The sequence below is a fragment of the Prunus persica genome, chromosome G5 (assembly GCF_000346465.2).
Source record: "Prunus persica cultivar Lovell chromosome G5, Prunus_persica_NCBIv2, whole genome shotgun sequence".
NCBI classification, from domain to species: Eukaryota; Viridiplantae; Streptophyta; class Magnoliopsida; order Rosales; family Rosaceae; genus Prunus; species Prunus persica.
Genome location: NC_034013.1, coordinates 471,449 through 493,013, shown reverse-complemented (window position 1 = coordinate 493,013; position 21,565 = coordinate 471,449). Strand labels below are relative to the sequence as shown.

At 39.3% G+C, this 21,565-nt stretch overlaps 3 protein-coding genes across 4 annotated transcripts; all 3 read right to left on the bottom strand.

Moving 5' to 3' along the window:
* On the bottom strand, positions 7,472-9,593 carry LOC18775782 (cyclin-dependent kinase B2-2). Its single transcript, XM_007209316.2, has 8 exons — positions 9,269-9,593; positions 8,935-9,076; positions 8,784-8,845; positions 8,552-8,663; positions 8,358-8,451; positions 8,192-8,261; positions 7,950-8,088; positions 7,472-7,858 (listed from the first exon to the last, which is right to left on the bottom strand). The coding sequence occupies exons 1-8, from the start codon at positions 9,502-9,504 to the stop codon at positions 7,766-7,768; spliced, it is 948 nt and encodes a 315-aa protein (XP_007209378.1). The 5' UTR covers positions 9,505-9,593; the 3' UTR covers positions 7,472-7,765.
* On the bottom strand, positions 10,255-14,364 carry LOC18777115 (protein FAR1-RELATED SEQUENCE 5). Its single transcript, XM_007208844.2, has 2 exons — positions 11,218-14,364; positions 10,255-10,766 (listed from the first exon to the last, which is right to left on the bottom strand). Exons 1-2 carry the CDS (start codon positions 13,342-13,344, stop codon positions 10,602-10,604), a joined length of 2,292 nt encoding a protein of 763 aa, XP_007208906.1. The 5' UTR covers positions 13,345-14,364; the 3' UTR covers positions 10,255-10,601.
* LOC109949238 lies at positions 17,921-21,292 on the bottom strand. Of its 2 annotated transcripts, XM_020564351.1 has the most exons (4): positions 20,688-21,292; positions 20,141-20,596; positions 19,845-20,072; positions 17,921-19,377 (listed from the first exon to the last, which is right to left on the bottom strand). In XM_020564351.1, the coding sequence occupies exons 2-4, from the start codon at positions 20,219-20,221 to the stop codon at positions 19,159-19,161; spliced, it is 528 nt and encodes a 175-aa protein (XP_020419940.1). In that variant the 5' UTR covers positions 20,222-20,596; positions 20,688-21,292; the 3' UTR covers positions 17,921-19,158. The 2 variants fall into 2 exon arrangements, with proteins under 2 accessions (XP_020419940.1, XP_020419941.1); XM_020564352.1 differs by lacking the exon at positions 20,688-21,292 and having other exon boundaries at positions 20,141-20,644.

Below are 21,565 nucleotides of genomic sequence, written 5' to 3'. Positions count from 1 at the left end.
TTATCCAAGGGTGTCTTAAACTGTAGGAGACGATTACAAAGATAAACTGCATATGTGATCGCCTCTTCCCAGAACCATGGTGGCATATGAGCACCAATAAGACTAGCACGAGTAATTTCAAGAATTTGTCTATTGTTCCATTCAACCATATCATTTTGTTGAGATGTGTAGGGGCAAGTAGTCTTATGAAGAATTCCATTTTCCTAAACATAACTTTGTAAGACCTAATTAACATATTCAACACCATTATCAGAATGAATCACCTTTAAAGTAGCAGAAACCTGAATTTTAATCATCTTGTGAAAAATCCAAAAGCACTCAAAAACATCACTCTTACTTTTCATCAAGTACAACCATGTCATGCGATTGCAATCATGCACAAAAATAAGAAACCAAGAGAAACCAGAAGTAGTAGTAACTGGAGCAGGACTAAAGACAATAGAATATACCAAATCAAAAAGGCACAAATCTTTTATTAGAACTAATACGATAAGTTGCATGGTAACTTTTTGCAAAAATGCATGTGGCACACTTAAAATCTGAAGGTTATGACCAGAAAATAAAGAAGGAAACCGATGCTCTAAATAGCCATATGAAACATGACCCAAATGAAGATGCCATAACCACAGTTAATCCTCAAATGCATGATTTGAACCATTGACATATAGAGATTTCTCTGCACACACATCATCTACATAGTACAAAAAATAGGATAAATTAATACTAAACAATTTAATTATTTTGTTATTTGCGAAATAGATAACAAATTATTAGATAGCGCAGAAACTAATAAAGTATGTTACAATGACAAAGAGAGATTTAAATCAACACTTACATCACTAGTAACTGAAGAAGGCACACCATTAGCATTAGCAACAGTAGAACAAGTAGGAGAACGATGATGGTGAAAGAGAGACACAACAAACGTCATATGATCAGTAGCTCCAGAATCAAGAATTCAACCATGATCCTTTTTAGAATAAGTAGCAAGGAGACCCATGCCAATATTACCTAATTGTTGGAGAAGGGAAGTATCTACCACTGAATGAGAAAGGGTGACGAACACCATGGGAGATGCGGCGGCAGCAAGAGGTGCCGGTTCAGCAGTACAAGCAGCAGCTTTGCCTCTTTTCTAGCTGGTGCTGTTGTCACGACTCTCACTAGCCCTTCTCTCTTTATAGCTATCCCACCACTCGAGAAATCCGTTCTTCTGAAAACACTTCTCCGCAAGATGGCAAGTACTGCCACAATGAGTACACTTCCCATCACTAGAACCATGAGATGGGTGTTAAGTCAATGACTAATTCCCATGTTTCTTGATAGCCATAGCCTTGCTGGAAGTAGTGTCCAGATTAAGCATGGTAAGTCGGCATTGCTCCTCACGCTCATAATGGCAAATGTTGTCATCAGGTTAGCGAATGGTTCTATACGAAGAATTTCTCCTCGAATAGAATCATAAATATCATCAAGACCAGTCAGAAACAAATAGACATGTTCCTCATCAATCTCCGTCTAGCAAACCTTAATCACGTCAGCATGGGTAAAAGTAATTGTCTTGCGGAGATCAAGCTCCTTCCAGATAGCTTTCAAATTAGAAAAATAGGAGGCAACGAGTCTCCCTGCCTGATTAGTCTCCATAGCTTTGCAAGACAAATCATAGCTAATTGATCTATTAGCACTTTCATAATATGCCTACGATGCGGCCTCCTAAATATTTTTGGCAGTGGGAAGATGAATAAACAAATTCATCACACTTGATTCCATGGCACCGATAAGCTAACCTTTCACAATAGCATTCTCCATCACCCACTTGTCATAGGTGGCCACATCATGAGTAGGTTTTGGAATAGTACCATTAAGATATCTCATCTTCCCTCGTCCTGCCAAGCCAATAATACATTTTTCATATGTCAATCACCTACCAAGCTCATATGAACCCAAGTCACGTGGTTTACAGGGGTTGCAATAGGAGTTGTGGTGTGGAAGGTTACCGAGGTCCATAAGGCCCACGGAAGCTCTTGGATAATGAAGATTTTGGGCTAGCTACTTGGGAGCACCAAAGTCCAAGCCCATTACTTAGGGTTCTCCAATGTAGGTGAGCAAATGATATATTCTTCAAGCACTCCCTATTACCTGCTGGAAACAAGCCAGTTCCAACATTTTCTTTTACCCATAGGAAATAGTCGTTTTCCAATTCCTAACTTTACGTGTTGGAAATAATAATGTCTCAATGCTCCCTTTTACCCATTGGAAATAGGATGGTTCCAACACTTCCTTTTACCTATTGGAAACCAAATAGCGCCTTCACCTTCTATAAATTGGTAGGCATTACAGTAAGCCTCTCAGCAACCAGGAGAACCCACTTCTCTGAGTGGCTGCAAGCAACCCAACAACCATCAGAGCACTTTTCTTTAGTTACGGCAAACATTCCATCAGCTATCATAGTTATTCCTCAGCCATCAACCTTCATCTGTTAGCTGCTGCAAGCATCCCAGAGACCATCGACCCATTCTTTTGGCTATTGTAAGCATCCCAGCAACCATCACAACCATTTCTTAGCCTTGAAATCCTTCATCTTTCTTATAAAGCCTCACTAAGCATAACTCCAAGCTATTCACACCATAGCCTTCAAGCCTCAAGCTTTTCCTTCCATTCTCCTTCTCTGGAAACTCTAAAATCGCCATAGCCGTAGCTTCAAACAATAAATTCTCAACACCCAAACTCAAGCACTCCCACACTCCAAGCTCTCATGCCAAGCTAATATAATCTTAGTTTGACATCAACAAATCATCTTCACCCATTTTCAGAGCTGTCGAGAACATCAACACAAAACACATAACTGCTGGAAGAACAACAGAGTACTCCCTTAGGACTTGCTTCTCCTTTGGGATGTTTTGGGCCTAGTTCTGGCTAACTCAAAAAAAGGGGCAACGAAGGCCTGATTCACCACTCTATGGCGGTCCAAGAATGAACAAGTTCAGACAAGCCTTCCGACGAAAAAAGACCCCAATAAGTACAATAAGGAAAAAAAAAACAATCTCGGTAAAAACAATATTCCTGTAATTACAAATCAATTAAAATAAAAGAAATAGATTCACGCCAACCTAAAAGGACATATTTCTATGGATACGTCTATTTGTTTGGGAAATTTTTCAAAGGGTTACATAGGCTGTATTTTGGTTTGTATGGATTAAAGATCCCTAGAGATCTTCTTTGTGATTTTTTTTTAATAATTTAAAATAAAAATAAAAAACCTTTAGATCAAATTTAAATAAATAATACATAAAATCCTATACAAAGCTAAGTACAATCTCCTTGGCCGTAATTTCTTTAAATCTTCTTTGACCTTTCAGAGAAAGATAAAATGGCAACATACTTTTTCTAAAAATACAAATAAATATTCTATTTTAATCTAATATAAACTACGAGGTGAGGTTTCAAAATCAGGTACAGAGTGAGGATCACATTCGCTTTAGGCAACTTAGCTAAGCCCATGAATGCCCTCCCACTTAACATGCTAGAGCTTCTTGTGGCTTCCATTAATTTGCTACTAAATTTCTTAACATGCTTCTTTGAAGTACTTGCAAATAAATAAAACATAAAAAAAATATACATAATAGTAACTCCGATGCACTACTGAAAAAATTGAGATTTACAGCACAAATTCTAGGCTCTAGATGTACACTTATACTTATTTGGTACAAATTTAATTGTTGTAGTTGCCTCTTTAAATTCAATTCAACAATTTTCTTAAAGAAAACAGTTAGAAGATTAAACCAAACATCAAAATCAAATAAACATTACATTACACCTAAATAGATTCCGAAAATTTTATGTGGAACTTAGAGCATCTACAATGGAAGTGTAAAGTTGACAAAAACTGCTTATGCCGAAACCTTTTCTTGGAGTCAAATTGTGAATTTCGAGGACATAGAATGAAAGTGTATGTTGCAAAGAGTTGTAGCATTTTTCATTGAATTTTCAGAGTTAAAATGAAATTTTGGTGAATTTGTGTATGGAGATCTCCAAGTTCGGATTGAGTCCGTAACCGAATGCAATTTTACAAAACATGGTCAACATATGGTTTTTATATTTTGCCTCAAGGGATGAATGAGTGTGTGATTAGCATAATTGTATTTCATTTTGTACCCTTCTAGCTTATGATTTGGTTATGTTTTGAGTTAAACTTCTGCTTTTAACCTCTTTTGTGTTTTTCATTCAGTTAATTGAACTTTAGGTATCAATGGTGGCTTTACAGAGACATATTCAATGTCTTAGCTTCACTCTCCGATTGGCCTTGTACAAAAATTCCACCCAAAGTCGTATTTCCATTGAAAACTGATTGAGTGCTCCGGTTAGTCTTCATATTGCACGTTTTTGCACATTTTTATATCTTTTTCTCTCCAAAGCCACCATTGATACCTAAAGTTCAATGAACTGAATGAAAAACACAAAAGATGTTAAAAGCACAAGTTCAACTAAAAAACATAACCGAATCATAAGCTAGAAGGGTACAAAATGAAATACAATTATGTACTGATCAGTGTGTTCATTGTAGAATACTTACATAAAATGTTTGTATCTATTGTTTACTCAGCATCAACTAAAATATTGATCTTAGACTGCATCTGTGGTTTCTCATACCTATTTTTTAGTTTTGACTAAGTTCACATCGTTCTTTTAGGTTTGAGAGGGTGAGGAGGGATGCATAAATCTCTAGTTGTTGGCATCTTAATTGTTCGTTATATTGCTCCTGCCTTCTTATAGGCCATTGCACGTACACGAATACGCGACATGGGGACACGGGGAAACAATAAATCTAACAAAACTAGGACAAGTGGACACAGCAATTAAATAATAATAATTTATAATAATACTTATATATATTTGGGGAATGTTAGCAACTTTCTCTCTAACCTTCTCCTTTGAACCTTCTCCTTTTTTTGCTTGACATGTGTCATTCTCCTTACACTTAAAACAATGTCATTAATATATTATACAAGCTATCATTTCCTTTCCAAGTTTACCTTATTAAATGTATTCAATTTACCCAAAAAAAATTCACAACTTTCTTACAATCTTATTAATTTTTTTTCTAACATAAATTATTTTTTAAAAGAAAATATATACTTCTAAGAGGAAATGTCAGTTTTTTTTTTTTAACACAAAAGGTTTAGATAGAAAAAAAAGTCCTTTGTGTTATAAAAAAACAGACATTTCCTCTTTTTTGAAAAAATTAGACATTTTCTTGAAAAAAATAATTGACGTTAAAAAAAATGGCAAGAAAGTTGTGAAATTTTTTTTAATACATTTAATAAGGGTAAAGTTGGAAAACAAAAGTTAACTTGTATAATATATTAATGACATTGTTGTTTGGGCCCAAATTCGGCACGCCCAAGACCAAAAGACAGACCCATGATAAAATTGCCTGCCCAGCCCAAAGACTTGAGAAAAACAAAAATAGGATCCAGACAGATTGGGCTTCACACCAAAAATGTTGAAAATAAAGCCTCAGCCCAAAGAAAGCCCAAATGTGGAAACTTTCGAAATGGGCTTCAAAGATCAGCCCGTAATTTTTGTTAGGTTCAAACCCAAGGGATCAAAGACACACCCACGTGATTGCCTCAACTTTGGAAACGTCAGCAATTCCAACTAAAGTTTAAAAATGTGAGAGGGACGTCTCTGAAACACTGCCAATTGAAGATCAAAAACCCATATGTGTTCAAAATTTTGCTCCAAATCAATACACCACCTCCCAAGGAATTCACGGATCACGCTTTCTAAATTAGAACGGGAAACAGGGAACCACTCAGAAAATACAAAAGAAAAAGAGCCAAAACCGCCATAAAAAACCCACACAGACGGTGGCGTTGGTTGAATTAGAAAGCTACCACCCAGGAAACCAGGGAAGGGACTGTTTTAGGAGGTGACTGCTCAGAACCTATCTGTCTTGATTGATAAGAAACCCTTCTTACTTTACATTATAAGAGATCTTTTTGCCGCCCATTATTTAGGATTAAAAATTACCTCCTTAGGAGGGTCTCTTATAAAAACGAAAGTAGGCAAAGAAACAAAGGACACTCAATTCATCAATCAATCAAAAAAAACAAACAAGAAAACAATCAAAAGCTCACTTGGATCCCAAGAGAAAAACAGCCTTAGATCAGAATTTCAAAGTTCAGACTTAGAAAATAAGTCTTCTGAAAACGAGATCCCTCTCGTTACAAATTTGGTTCAGCAAAAGTCAAGACAAACATAGTTTGAGTTTTCACAAATATGAAAACCTCAACAAATTTTACAGCATAGTTCCAGCTTGCTAAATCCTCGAGAATAGCCACTTCTGTCCCTTCAAACTGAAGAAGCTGCAGTTCTGCCCGCTCAGAAGTCTCCCAAGGCTTGAAGTAGATTGAAGCTCTGCCAAAATTGAACTTTGGTATCGATTTACAGCTGAAGCCAAGCAGCTAAAGTTGTTGACAGCACAGTCCAGCACAGACATACCCAGTCCAGCCCGGATCAGAAGTTTCTACCCAGGCAGAAATGGGATTCCAGCCATCTTTTTGTCTTTCTAGAATTGATTTCTCCCTTCTTAATTTTGTAAAAGGCAGTTCTGCCTGAAACAGTCTACTTTATTATTATCTATTCTGGCCAGAACAACCATTTGATACTGAGATAAATTATAAAAGTCCTCACCAGTCTGAGGCAAGAAAAGAACTTACTTGGGAGATATTCCTCACCCAAATTCACAATCATTTGTTTTAGAAGTCAGTAACTTGAGGCGCAAGTTATCCACTCTAAAAATAAGTCTGCTAGAATTTTCATTGCTAGCAGTGACACGCTCACACGCCAAAGAAAGCTGACTTGTCGACCAACAAGTGGTCTCCAAGCCAGTGGGGAACTTCGCCCTTCCACCTCAGGAGATAATACGAAAACGGGTGAACAATTGTTTTGAGCGTAAGGAGAATGACACATGTCAAGCAAAAAAGAGAGAAGATCCAAAGGAGAAGGTTAGAGAGAAAAGGTTGCTAGCATTTCTCTATATTTTTTAAAAACATGATATTGATGTTCATACTCAAATTTCACAGTACTATATAGTGAAATTCAAGCTTTCTAAGTGTTTCAAATGTAGTTTATTAATTTTATTAATGAGTTGACCCATATCCGGAAAGTCTTGACCATGTATGGGGAGTGTCTTAACCGTGGACACGGATGTCTACAGAGGAGTGTCCGACACTCTGACACTTGGGCTTAGTGGAGTGTCCACGCAACATAGCTTACATGCATCTTGGTTGTTTAAGGGGCACTAAAATTTGGCTTGGTGCACTCTGATCCAATGAATCTGTTTATTCTTCTGCTTCAGATTGCACTGCCACCTGCGATGACATTAGGTATGCCCTTCATAACATGGCAACTCAGTTATCATTTGTGGACTTACGTTTGGTCCTTCATGTGGCTTGTGGCCCAAGTGTAAAACAGCTACAAAACATCCATCCCCCATTGAAGCAAAATTTTACATCAACCTTCTAATTGAGAATAGAATATTACGACCGTAGGCAATTTGTCAAATTGTAAGCAATACACAGACAATTTCCAGTCTCCTAATCAGATTTCTGAATTAAATGCAAAGTTGAGCAATCCACTTTTGCTGATCGATCCTAAGATTTAACACAACTGCAGATATGCTTGAGGAAAGCAAATAAAATCCACTACTACAGAATATCTAGCCATGAGGATCCAAATAAAGCCATCCCGATCCACATTTGCTTCATCAAAGAGAAGCCTTGTTCAGATCATCAAAGTAAGGGTGTTCCATAGCTTTCTTTGCTGAAATGCGTTTTGCAGGCTCATATTGCAACATTTGCTGAAAGCATAAACATTTACAGCAGGTATTTACTTACAATGCAGAATATAAAAAAAGTACCAACCATTTTGAGTAGAGCAAACTGACATACCAATAACAAATCCAACCCCATCGCATCCAAATTGGGAACAGCCTTGGACAAACTTTGAGGGTTCCACTGGGGGTATTCATGCCAGTTCATGAGTTTGCTTACACCTGGCCACACTTCTTCATTTGGAGTACCTAACAACCTACAGGAACAATTCATAAAGACCAATTAGTCCAAATGATAAGGAAGAAAGTAGATGGCACATCTTTTTTTATAAGAAAGAACTGGAAGCCATATTGGTGAACCTGAATATATGTAGGAGCTGCTGCAGTTCAGAATCCCCCGGGAAGAGTGCTTGCTTCGTGACAAGTTCAGCTATAAATCAGATAGAATATAATGTTAAACCAATGACACAATTGTAGAATTCAATTATATTGAAGTTCAAACACTCTGTAGGAAACTGATCAGTACCAAATATACAGCCAACAGACCAGATATCCACTGCAGTTGAGTAATGTGTAGCTCCCAGAAGGACTTCAGGAGCCCTATACCACAGGGTCAATATCTGCAACAGAAATTCCTCAAATTCATTGGCTACTGGCAAAGCATCAAGATAACTTGTAACAAAATACTGCTCACACAGAAAATGAGAAAGCATCCAGTACCTCATGAGTATACTTCCTGAGTGGTACAGTAAAAGCTCGAGCTAGTCCAAGATCAGCAATTTTAAGCATCATTGTCTTGCGGTCCATGAGGAGATTGTGAGGCTTAAGATCCCTGCATAATATGCAGTAAAATAAAATGACCCAATTAAAAAGGAAATTCAATAAGAACCTAACAAATAAAAAGAGAAAGAAATAGCATGTAGATTTATGAATAAATTTAACAAAAGGTTACCTGTGTAAGATTCCATGACCATGGCAAAAGGCAACACCTTTGCAAAGTTGGTACATCAGGCTCTGCATCATCAGAAATCACAATTCTATTTACATTTGTGATTAAGTTGATAAGGAACAAATAATTGGGGGAAGCAGAATTCGAAACCAACCTTAACGATGGGGGAAGGTATGTATTCTCCAGATTGACGGAAGGTGCGGATGTACTTCTTAAGATCAGTGTCCATATACTCAAACACCAAGTAAAGCACAGTCTTGCCTTCCTTGTTCTGTCCTTGTTTCACATCCATCAACCTATGCCATTGGCATAGTGGGTTTTAGGGTTTCGTTAATTGACAGAGTTGATTAACAAACGCAATAAAATTATAGACAAGAAGAACAAAAGATTGAAAAACTCATCTCCATCAGATTAATTGAAATTCCTAAAAAAGAAATCAAACCCTAGTTGTAGAATTAAAGGAAGAAAAGAAAGGGCAAGCAAGCAACCTGACGATGTGGGGGTCTCTGGAGAGCATGCGCAAAATGGAGACCTCACGAAGAGTGGTGGGAGGGACGCCTTCCTCGTCCTCATGGAGACGAGTCTTCTTGAGGGCCACGATCTTCCCAGTCGCCTTCTCCCTCGCTCTGTAAACCTTCCCGTACGTTCCTTCTCCCACCTTCTCAAGCTTCTCGAACGCATCCATCGCCGACACTGTTGTTGTATTCGCTGCCTTCGACTCCATTTCTCTCTCTCTCTCTCTCTCTCTCTCTCTCTCTCTCTCTCTCTCTCTCTCTCTCTCTGATTTCAATTTTCAAATGACAACGTGCTTAAGAGCGTGAGCGTCCGATTTATATAACCGTTAAGGGTAGTTAGGGGAATTTCCGATCTTTGCCGCAACGGCAACTCTTTTTGAAATTCAAATTCTCCAAGCCACCGTTTGCCCCCCTTTTATTTTTTACCTTTTCCATAAAACCCCGCGCCTCGTTTCTATATCTGGACCAATTCTTGTTCAGATAAATAATTTAGGCCTAAACAGTCCAATGAAAAACCAAAATGAAATATTTGGGCCTACCATCCCCATAAGGCCCAATTTGACAGCCTATAATAGAAACAGAAGAATATCTCCAACTCTGCTCTGCACTTCTGCATGCTTGATTTCAGGTTTTCAGTTTTACATTCTAAAATGTCCCATTCCATGTTGCAGGGAGGCTATAATGACGGGTTATAATGAGAGGGTCCTTAATAGCCCAATTTAGTGCATAGTTATTATTGGACTGTTGGATTGAACCCCCTCGTTGTCCCTCAACATAGCCTCTCATATAGAAGCTCCCTCAATATAGAGAGATTATAGAATACTACGGTAATACGATCACGTGATACATCTAGTACGGCCATGTCGTCCACCCACATTTTAATACGTATACAAGATGTATCACATGGCCATACTACCGTAGTATTCTATAATTTCTCCTCAATGTTGGCAAAAGGAAGAAAAACTAATTGCTAAAAGCTCCATTAAGAAAAGAGAGAGAGAACAGAACATCAAAGTTATTCATACAAAACCTTTATATACAATGGGGAAACATCAAAAGTTATTTGATTTCTCCATCCACTACATGAACACTATTATACTAGTGTTACATCTAACTACAACTCTAAATAATTTACATTACAACCAGCCTACACTATGGGGAGGAAAGACAAAAACCAAAAATCCCTTTTCTAACATCCCCTACCAGTCTACCACTACCCGCATGCGTGTGACGATGAAAGAAAGCCAACCCAGCCAACTCCCTCTTCCACTTGTTTTGGTGGTACACATGAAAGGGTGGGCAGGTTCTAACTTCTTAGATTTAGCCTTACATTCCGAACGTTCACTGATATCTTTAACTTCTGTTCTTCCATATCCTTCAAAATGGCAAGTAGCTTGGCTCGATATGCTTCACACTGCTGACTTGCAATGTCCAACTCAGCTGCCAATTCCTTAATTTTCTTATCCTGATCCTACAAAAATGAAATGAAGGAACAGTAATTAGTTATAACAGACATCTAGGCGCGAAGCTAGAGAAAGCAACTAACAGAATCAAAGGCATGAAAGAACAAGAGGAAACTCTGAACAAGAATTCTGGAGTTGGGACAATTTTCAAGTCCTTTCAGCCTTCTTTCCCCAAATTCCTCTCAAAATATCATTTAGTATCACTAATCCATAGATTGAGTATATTTTTCTAAAATCTAAAACAAAAACCAAAGCCAAAATCTATACAAGAAATCCAAATAGCGGAATCTATGCTTTAGAAACTGAAAATCTGATTTCCTAGCACATTTTAATTTGATATGAATTAAAACCCTATCTGATCTCTAGAACATCTTTTCAGATTTGTGGCAGAAGTACACAATTATGTATTGGAAACATACAACAAAATGTTACAATTTCAGAGGCCAAACAAAAGCTCACCACAGTACAAGACTGAAGCTGCTGGCTGCAATTAATTGAAGTACTCTGTACAACCCCAAGACCATGCTTCTTTGCAGCAGTAACCTCGCTAGCAGCCTCATGAAGAGCGTCCATTGCCACATTATAAACACGCACAGATTCTGCTCCTTCTTCTACATATTTGATAGCTTCCCTGCGTAGATTGTCATACCGAGCAGCAGAGGAGTCTTGAGAATCATTTGGCAACCCAAGAGTGTGCTCATCCCATACAACTCCACTTTTGGCATTTTTGGTCCAACGTTTCAATATATAGTGATTTGGAAGTGTAAGAACATTAGTTACTCTGAAAACAGCTAATATGTGCCTACATATAATACCTGAAAACTCAAACATTTGGCAGCTACAACTAGATTTCTTCTCAAAAACATTGAACCTAACAAAGTACACTTTGTGATCTTCCCCGAATTTTGCTACCCGATACACAGTTTCTGATCCTGTATCATCAACCATAGTTGCAGGATAAGCAAGTGTCTCGACTAATTCCTCTTGGAATTTCATGAAAACTACCCTTGTATAAAGTTTTGCAGCTTGTTTTTCCATTGGAGATGGAGTCCTTAGAATTGGAGAGATGTTCATTGTATCATAATCTGCCTTTACTTCCTTCTCATGGCGAGTGGCAATAGCTTTTTCATACTGCTTTATTAGCACCTGAATATTAGTTGATGCATTTATATAGCCATCAAAGTATGAGTTTATATTATCACTTCCTTGGGTTACAGACATCTCTCCAAAAAATGTATCCCGAAGGAAAACTGGTACCCATTGCTGGCGAGCATCATACATGGACTGAAGCCACTCATTATCCCCAATATCATACCTTTGAAGAAGGGACTCCCAACATGACTCAAATTCATCAATTGTCTCTGTCATATTGATGCACCTCTGAAACTCGGCTTCAAATGTGGGGTGTGAGTGATATACGTCGGACAATTTCTCCTGAGCTTCCCTCAACACATTCCATTTACAAAATCGGTGGCGAGTTCCAGGGAATACTTGCCCGACAGCTGCCCGAATGATTCTATCCTGGTCCGTTGTGATTGAGACAGGATGGCGGGTAGACATTGCAGCTAGCCAAGTCTGAAATAGCCAAACAAATGAAGACTCTGACTCATTAAGGAGTAATGAACATCCAAATAAAACAGGTTGCCCGTGATGATTCCACCCAGTAAATGGGGCAAATGGGACCCGGTACCGGTTTGTCCTATATGTTGTGTCAAATGTAACAGTGTCTCCAAAGTAGTCATAATTCATTCTTGAATTTGAATCAGCCCAGAAAATGTTTCCTGTTAAGTTCTCAAAATCACCCTGGACGGCAAAAAAGAAGCCAGGATCTTCAGCCTGCATTCGCTTCAAATAGTCAAAAACAAACTGACCCCCGCTCCCGAGAGTTCTCTGCCTGCTGCTACTCATATAATTCTGGCAATCGACTTTTGTGAAACCAACATTATTAATTCCACCTGATTCTTTGATCAGCACAGACATCACACCACTAGGACCCATACCAGCCGCTTGAAGGGTATCAATCAGGCTTCGAGCAGGACCAGAGACATGCCTATGTGAACGGAGACAATGCACCTTATCTGGAGGCACAAGCTCATGATTATGTTCCTTAACTAGTTTCGAAACAGCCCATCTTCCTGAACTCTGTTTCTTCACAGTCATCTGTGCTTTACAACCAACTCTAGTGACTGTACGCTGCCGCTTGGACCTATTTTCACCTCCGTCACGGCGAAACCCTTCACGGGAACACACTACTTGGCGGCATATGATGGAGCCATCTCGACGAGACCGCTGGTACACGCTGACCCGGGTGCTGAAACCAATTCGCCGTGCATATGAATTATAGAAAATGCGTGAGGCCTGTTCGGAATCAAATTCCATGCCCTCATAGGGTTCAAGATTGGGGTCTCCACTAGCCAAATCATCACGAGACCTAGTAGAATTAGAGGATTGGACTAAATCATCATCGAAAATATCATAGCTATCATCTGGGTGTTCTAAGTCAAGGGCAGTGGCGTCATCATCGCCCGAACCACCCATGTCAAACTCCACCGCTTCGTTCTCAATATTCAGAGGCTCAAAGTCCATGACTCATTAGAATTTATATGAAAATCATGATTATATATGTAGTCTCTAACTTCTCCATTGATTGATATTTTCAATTTATATTGGCACGTCCATAAGGATTAAGCATTAAGGTGGGGTTTATGGCTGCACTGCACTATACACCAAAATTAAAACCCAGTTTACTACCACTACTCTACTGGGGTAGTGGCACTGGCAGAAATTAAGAGAGAAAGAACTGACCGTAGTGAGAGAGAGAGAGAGAGAGAGAGAGAGAGAGAGAGAGAGAGAGAGAGAGCTTAACTAAGCAACAGGGTACGGAAATTTGCAGTTGCAGGCGAGCTTCGGAGGACCAAAACGACGCAGTTGAAGTTCAACTTCCTGCTTTAGGGTTTTCCATTTTTGAAGGCAATGTGAGAGAAAAGAAAGTAAAGAACTTCGCAGTTTTGGTTGAGTTCAGTTGACTGTTTTGAGAGTTGAGAGCGATGGGATGGGAGGGAATTTTGGGGTTTGAGGGTTTTCAGTTTGGTTTTTGGGGAAAACACTTTTGGGTGTCACAGAGGAAGATGGAACTCTCTTCTCCTTATGGAGTGGCAGTGATCTAATGTTGCGCGACGTTCCTTAGAAGTCTCTTATGGCCACTGAGCAGTAAGAGCTTATTCGGGGGACGAAATCCATTTTACTTTTTACATTCCGACCCAAATGTCACAGCTGACATGGATTTGGCGTTTTTTTTTTTTTTTTTTTTTTGCGAAACAGTAGAGATTCAATTGATAACAGGGCAAAAACCTAGATATACCAGTAAGAACACAGCCCTAGAAGGAGGTTTTTGCAATACATAAATTGAAAAAAAAAAACATAATCAACTACACACAAGTATTATAAGATAGAATAAATATACATCTTGAAACCCAGCTAATAAGGAGTTACAGATGAGGAGGACCCAAATCCCTGAAACAATTAGTGCTTCAAGAAGATCAAGGCAGAAAACAGTCTCTCAAACATTATGGGACAGGAAACACCCCAAGAGCGGAGGGCATAACTGCTCAACTTCCACCAAAACATTCCAAAGAATATCACAGCATCTCCTAATCCTCACTTGATCCCCAAGCACAATATATTGTAGATCCACAAAATTCAGTAGCTCCACCTTCAATACAGAGAGATCAACACGAGATCTACCACAAAAGCAGCAGATCTAACAAGATGGCGTAATGTTGTTTGCTGTCAATTTTGATGTATTTCACTTCTAGCATGAATTTGTTTGTTTCTATTATTTTGTTCGTGAACCTCATATTTCATCTAGGGTTCTGCTTGCCTCCTTCCATGTAAGGAGATACTTTTCCTTCTTGCGAATCATAGTTTGACACATATGCAAAAATAATTTACCACAAACACAAAAAGAAAAAATTTTGCACACATGTCACACTGATATTGACAGAAATGTAGGAGCTCCATCTTACATAGTAAGGAATGAAGTATTTTCCTTTCACCTATTTATATATATACAGTTCCTTTCTATTGAGGGACGCCCTTTAGGACACCCTATGAATTTTTTTCTAGCGATCCAAGCCATTTATTTTTTAAGTCTACATTCATAGATCATCCTTGAAAAAAATTAGACAAATCGGAAACCGTTTTGACATCCAATTGTATCCTACAAAATTAATGAATACGGTGCTGCAAAAAAGTACTAAATTTTCAATAACACAATTGAGTGATCAAATGATATCGGATTCAAGTGATTTTTTATTGAGATGATTTTTGAATAATTATCTAAAACGTAGAAGGTTTGGATTTGTTAAATACAATGCGAAGTGGGCCATATAAAGGTGTCCATCAAATAAGCTAATTTGAGGGATCCCTCAATATATATACAAGAAGCTTCAGTTGAGGGATCCCTCAAATAACTTATTTGAGGGACACTCGTGTAGGGTTCACTCTGTATTGTATTTCACTAATCCAAAAGTCTACTTTGTAGATCCTCATTCAAAGATCATCCCTATAAAAAATTACTTGAATCTGATATCATTTTACCACTCAATTGAATTATTGAAATTTTAGTACTCTATTAAAGCACCGTGTTCATTGATTTTGCATGACACAATTGAATATTAAAACGGTTTCCGATTTGTCTAATTTTTTGCAAGGATGGTCTATGAATGTAGACTTAAAAAATTGATGGTTTTGATCATTGAAAAAAAAAAATTCGTAAAGGACCTTAAAGGGTGTCCCTCAAATAAAATTATTTGAGGGATCCTTCAATAGAAATGGGCTGTATATATATACAAAGAGCTTCCGTTGAGGGACACCCTTGTAGGACCCACTCCGCCTTGTATTTCACTAATTCAAATGACAATTTTGTAGATATTCATTCAAAGATCATCTCTACAAAAAAAACACTTGAATCCAATATCATTTGACCACACAATTAAATTATTGAAATTTAAATACTTTCTTGAAGCACCATATTCATTGATTTTGTTGGTCACAATTAGATATCTTAATACTTTTCAATTTGTCTGATTTTTTTGCAAGGATGATCTATGAATGAAGACTTGAAAAATAAACGGTTTGGATCGTTGAAAAAAAAATTAGTAGGGTATCCTAAAGAGTGTCCCTCAAATAAATTAATTTGAGGGAATTGAACCTTATATATAAGGTTCAATTCTAGTTTGTTACCATGTGATTTCACTCGTAAAGCATGTTTGCTTATGTCCTCTCAATTTTAACAATGAAGTACCCCAACATTGAAAATTTGCTACAACGTGGCTTAAAAGTGAAACATTCAAAAACCCTTAAAACACACTTGCTTAACAAAAATGTTGGAACACCACAATTTAATAAATGAGGACAAAATAGTAAATTTTTAATTTTCTAAATTATACAAATTAAAAACAAACAAACAAATTTCACTTAAGTAATTATATGGAAGCAGTTACTCCCCACTCCAAGCACATTCCTTTGTTTTCCATGTAGGTAGACTTGTCAATGGATCGAATTTTGATCAAAATCAGATGTAATTATTAGTAGATGAATTAGACTTCTTAATTCGATAATCTGATTACAATTCGAATCCAATAATCTGAGTTATAAATGGATTCGAAAATGGATTATAATGGACTAGACTTGCTCTAAAATTTAATTTAATTTTTCTATGCTAAAAAGTAGATAAATACAATAATAAAAAAACGAGGCTACTAATGAAATTTTAATTTTTTTTTGTACATCTTAAAATAAATTCAATAATAAACTAATTTGATACGAATCTGATGCGTAACGGATATGAATTGATAGGTGCAATCCAATAATCCGTATACGATCCAAATCCAATAATTCGATTATAAATGGATTCGGATTTGAATTGAGGTATATCCGATCCAAATCCAATCCGTTTACAAGTCTAGTAGGTAATCAATTTAGAATTTACAAGCAAGATTGGGGAAGGGGGTTTTTTTACACACGTTGTCAAGGTGCCATAAAGATTCGAATTTAAGACCACTAATCTACAAATTAAGGTTCTTTTGTGTTAGGCTAGACCTCATTGGCTTTGACATCTTTATTAGAAATGCTCTTGGTTTGTCATTTTATGTTGGAGTTGATTTTGCTCATATAACTCACCAAATCAAGCACCCAAAAGCATTTAAAGAGGTTGGAGATGTCTAGGTCGGCACTCGTTGAGCCAATGAGCGTATGATGCCATGATTAGGGGTGGGCACAGTTCTGGTTGGACCGGTTTTTGCCTCAAATTAGAACCGATCCGGTACTATTATCCAGTTTGGTTTTAATAAAAAAATTTTAAAAACGGTCCGGTTTGAGTGCCCACGCCTAGCCATGATGGTGGTGGTTGAGAAGTGGAGACTGAAATGTGTGTGTGTGTGTGTGAGAAAAAGAGAGAAAAAGAGAGAGAGAGAGAGAGAGAGAGAGAGAGAGAGAGAGAGAGAGAGAGAGAGAAAAGAATGAGAAAGTGTAGATTTAGGGTTTCAATATTTGGGCACTAAAGAGGGGAAATTAAATTGTGAATAAAGAAGAGTTCACAACTGAAATATGATTTCCAGTAGCTAAATGGAGCTCACAACTGCAACAAACTACAAATAAAGTCCAATTCTACACAACCACTTAGAGCACTTCCAGTGCAGCCCCCCAGCCCAGGCAAAAAGCCTCATGGGCCTCAAAATCAAGTTTCAGGGCCCAATTCTTATTAGAGCAAGAGATGGGCTCTACTAACCCGGGCAAGGTCCAAGGCAAGATGAGCCCTGAGCTCTTCTCCGGGGGCTGTGACATCAGCGCTGACGCCAGGCTGGCGTTTTACTGTCGCCGCGTGACATACACGCAAGGACCACGGGCGTCATGCATGCCAACAGTAAAAAAAATTGAATTTTTTTCGTTGACACCAGGCTGGCATCAGCCCTACTTTCCTCAAACAGCTAGAAGATACATGGCTACCTAGGGTGTCGTATCAATTTTTCCACTACCATCCAACGGCCATAAAAATTGAATAAAAATTGAATAAAATTGGAAAAAATACCACAAATTCTAAATTTTTTTTAAATAAATACCTACTAATATTATTCACTTTCCACACCAAATCTTCATACAAATTCTTCTCCTATCTTTGTGTAAATTCTTCTCTTAACAATATTATTCACTTTCCACACCAAATTTTCTACTAGTAAATTCCATTTGCGTAAAAATATAAATGGCATCTTCCATCGAAGTCAGGCTTGTAGACAACCATTGAAGATGTTTTGTTGTGTGACTGTTGGGTCCAAGTTGGTCATTGCCTGATCACTGGTGTTTATACCATAGATGACCCTACCACTCACTTCACGACACGTGGAAAGAGTATGGAGTTAAGGAAACATTCTGGCTCACCGACAGACTAGTCAAAGGTATAAATTGGCATAGGTGACCGATTCATCACAAAGCATAGTAGTCATCCGCTGATCGGCTTAAGCTCCCGGAAGCTCCTAAGACGTAACGATTGGCACTCCATGCCGATTACACGAAAGGATCTCGAAAAGTCCCCATTGATATTTTGCGAACTCGTGTCAACCTCATAGGGCACTTCCACGAGTCCCACATCTAAACTAAGTACTAAGAGCATCTCAAATGCTCTCAATAAATAAGACCCCTTGCCCTAGACAAAAGGTAAGATCTCTCAGCTTAATTTACGCTATAAATACTTGCTAAAACAGAAAATTCCCTAAACTAACGTTGCCATCTGAGGGTCTTGGGCTGGTACCACACTGGTACTCTTCATCTCATCCATTATTTCTTTTCTTAGCTCGAAACGAAGCATAATACCTCAAGGTACCGAATGCTCACATCAAGGGTCCACCAGGTAGAATCATCACACCACCTATAAGTTGTCTCTTTCTATATCTGTTTAGTTTTAGGGGAAACAGATTGGCTTCGTCTGTGGGAAGCGACTGACAATCAGCCCATATCTCCCTTTTTCAAACCTATAAACACACCTTTGTCCCTCGCGACCGATGGTCTTATCCTCGGCCTGGCCAGTGGAGCGAGCCCCGCTCCCCTGCCTAGCACGCCCCGAACGAAAACACACGTTCGGCAGAACACCCTTGAGGTTAGGATGGAAGCCCTACAACAGAAAAACAACAAATATGCCTAAGCTACAAAGCGGGAGGATCAGCAACAGCAGTATCGGCAGCAGGAACGGCATCATCCTCCTCGCTACTCGAATTGGTAAGAATCGGCATTGACGTCATCACCCTTATATGCCTCTACCATCTCTTTTATGACACCTTCGGGCAACGGAGGAGGATCCCAAAGGAAGTTCAGGTTCAGCTTCTTGTCGGCATTGTAGCGCTTGAATCAGTAAACAAGGTCGTCACACAGGTCCATGACTTCCTTGTCCAACAGCACGGTGAACTCATCCGAGGATCGGTACTCGGCCACGGCTTCCTTCTTGGCCGCCTCCACCTCCACAGCACGAAATCGAATGGCCGCATCCTTGGCCACCTCTGCAGCAACTAAGGGTAGGCACACAAACCGGCACATTGGAAATCCGAGCCGAACCGCACCAAACCAAACCTAGAAAAAAATCGAGTTGATCAAAAAGTCAACAACCTATCAAAAACCGAACGGGGCTGGTTTGGATTGGTTTTGGATCCAGTTCCATGTCTTCAAAAATCGAACCGGGCCGAACCAAACCGGTCAAATTAAAAAAAATATATAAATTTATATTTAATGCTATATTTTTAATTTCACAAAACAAAAATAAAACTAATATTTATTCAAGTTCAATTTCAAAATCTCTCTCTTTTCTAACTTTAATATTTATTTTTATATGAAATTGAATAATTTGTTAATTTTCAAGTAAAAAAATAATATTTAAGTTAAGAATTGTATTTAAAAAATAATTTTTATAATCCAGTTCAACCCGAACTAGATAGTTTTTGAATTTTTTTTATTAAAATCGAACCAAACCAAACCAGATGAATAGTACTAGATCAGTTCTAATTTAAGGCAAAAACTGGTCTAACCCGAACCATGCTCACCTCTAGTAGCAACCCTAGCCTCTCGGCACTCACTAACGCCTTCTCAGCTTCGGCCAACCTGGACGAGAGCTCTGCAATCTTCGCCGCGTTCTCCTCAGCGTGTTGATCCGCATCTCTAATGACCTTGCCTGCCTTGGCAATTTTCGCTCGGTTGTCCTCGAACCTCTCCCGATACCGATCGGCAGCATTCAAGGCTCGCTTCATGCACAGCCACATCTCCATATCAGCCTGCCACACACACATTCTGTCAGTATCGATCTTACAAACACTAGGAAATGACAGCACCCAACACTCACCACAGCTTGAAGACGGAAGGCTAGGTCGGCCTGCTCGCGCACTGTCTTCACCGGCAGCTGCTCTAGCTTCGGGAGCTCCATCTGTGCATCGTCAATGATGCAGTTGACGAACGGCACCACCTTCCGGGGGCATGCCACATTCACCGGCTCGACCTCTCCTTCCGCCTCATCGCCAGGAATGAGGATGGCTACATCCTCATTCAACCCCTTTAGCCTCTTCGACAGAGGCGTCACATCGAGTGCACCTTCGATCTGCCTCTTTCTAGTCACCTGGAGATAGGCCTCCCGAACGGTCTCGACTTCGATCGGCCACAGTCACCTCCTCAGTCGAAGCCCCATCGGCCTGACGCTGAAGCTTCGTCCTCAGCTTCGAGGGACCATCTTTCTTCTTCTACTGAGGCACCCGAGACTCCAGCCGCCTCTTCGTCGCGTCCGTCATCGCCCTACCCCTGGCCACTGCACACAAAGTCAACAAAAATGAAGTCAAAGCAGGAACGGCGTGCAGACACAAACAAAAAATCAATAAAGGCCGATTGGCATCACTTACTGTTCCTCTTTCTCATTTTGCATTCAAGAGTGCTTAGGCTCGCTGATCAAGCTCGCCTTGAACAGATTGCCGAAGTCTAACAGGGTCTTGAAGAAATGATCTTCTTCGGCAATCTTCGACCGAACGCGCTCGGTAGTCTCAATGTCCAGCTTGGATGCGGTCGGCCATTTCAAAGACACTGAAATAAGGAAATGTACAACCCAGGTTAGCTTCGCAAAAAAAACAAAAAAAACAGAACAAAATGAAAAACAAAAAAACCACTACCGAATGACATTCTATGGCCTATCGATTGTTTGAAAGGTCATAGAGATGGACCTCTCCACAATCACCCTTGGTGCCGATTCCCAAGCTCTTGACACCAGCACCCGACGTCGGCGCCAAGTCTTCTGCGAGCTCGGCACCCCTACCACGAAATGTCCACGCAGACCCATAGACAGACAGTTTGACTGAACCCACCCCCATTGGTCAGCCCTTTTTGCCATCATCACGCTGTACAGGTAGGCGAACTGCTCATATCTTGGCTCTCCTTCACTAGCTATGTCGAACGCCATGATCGTCCTAAGCAGCGTAATCCAAAAGTTCGGATTAAAATGGCCAAGAGCATACCAATCTTGGCTAGGATATGGGCTAGGATCTTATGTAGAGGTGAATTCTCATTTTTTTGATATTAATCGTGGCTTCGTCTTGCAGCTTCAGGCCCTTAACCCCAATTTCGCGTAGAGGTTGAAGAAGCTCTGCACAAATAACTATGTTTTTTTGAGGATTTTGCTCAAGCCATGGTGGAGGAGGGTGAAGAGGTGGGGGAGGGGCTGGTGACTAGTGTAGTGTTGCTGAGGAGGTGGGGCTGCTTCGGGAAAAGGGAGAGAGGGTTTTTGTTT

Coding starts and splice junctions, on each gene's coding strand:
- LOC18775782 (XM_007209316.2), bottom strand. CDS start 9,504: ATGGAGTCGAAGGCAGCGAATACAACAACAGTGTCGGCGATGGATGCG. Junction 8,664..8,783: donor GGTCATGGAATCTTACACAG/GTAACCTTTTGT, acceptor CATATTATGCAG/GGATCTTAAGCCTCACAATC. Junction 8,089..8,191: donor CAGCTCCTACATATATTCAG/GTTCACCAATAT, acceptor TTGTTCCTGTAG/GTTGTTAGGTACTCCAAATG.
- LOC109949238 (XM_020564351.1), bottom strand. CDS start 20,221: ATGGAGCTCCCGAAGCTAGAGCAGCTGCCGGTGAAGACAGTGCGCGAG. Junction 20,073..20,140: donor CCTTCCGTCTTCAAGCTGTG/GTGAGTGTTGGG, acceptor TGTGTGTGGCAG/GCTGATATGGAGATGTGGCT. Junction 19,378..19,844: donor GGCTAGGGTTGCTACTAGAG/GTGAGCATGGTT, acceptor ATTTTTTTCTAG/GTTTGGTTTGGTGCGGTTCG.
- LOC18777115 (XM_007208844.2), bottom strand. CDS start 13,344: ATGGACTTTGAGCCTCTGAATATTGAGAACGAAGCGGTGGAGTTTGAC. Junction 10,767..11,217: donor AGCTTCAGTCTTGTACTGTG/GTGAGCTTTTGT, acceptor TCATTTTTGTAG/GATCAGGATAAGAAAATTAA.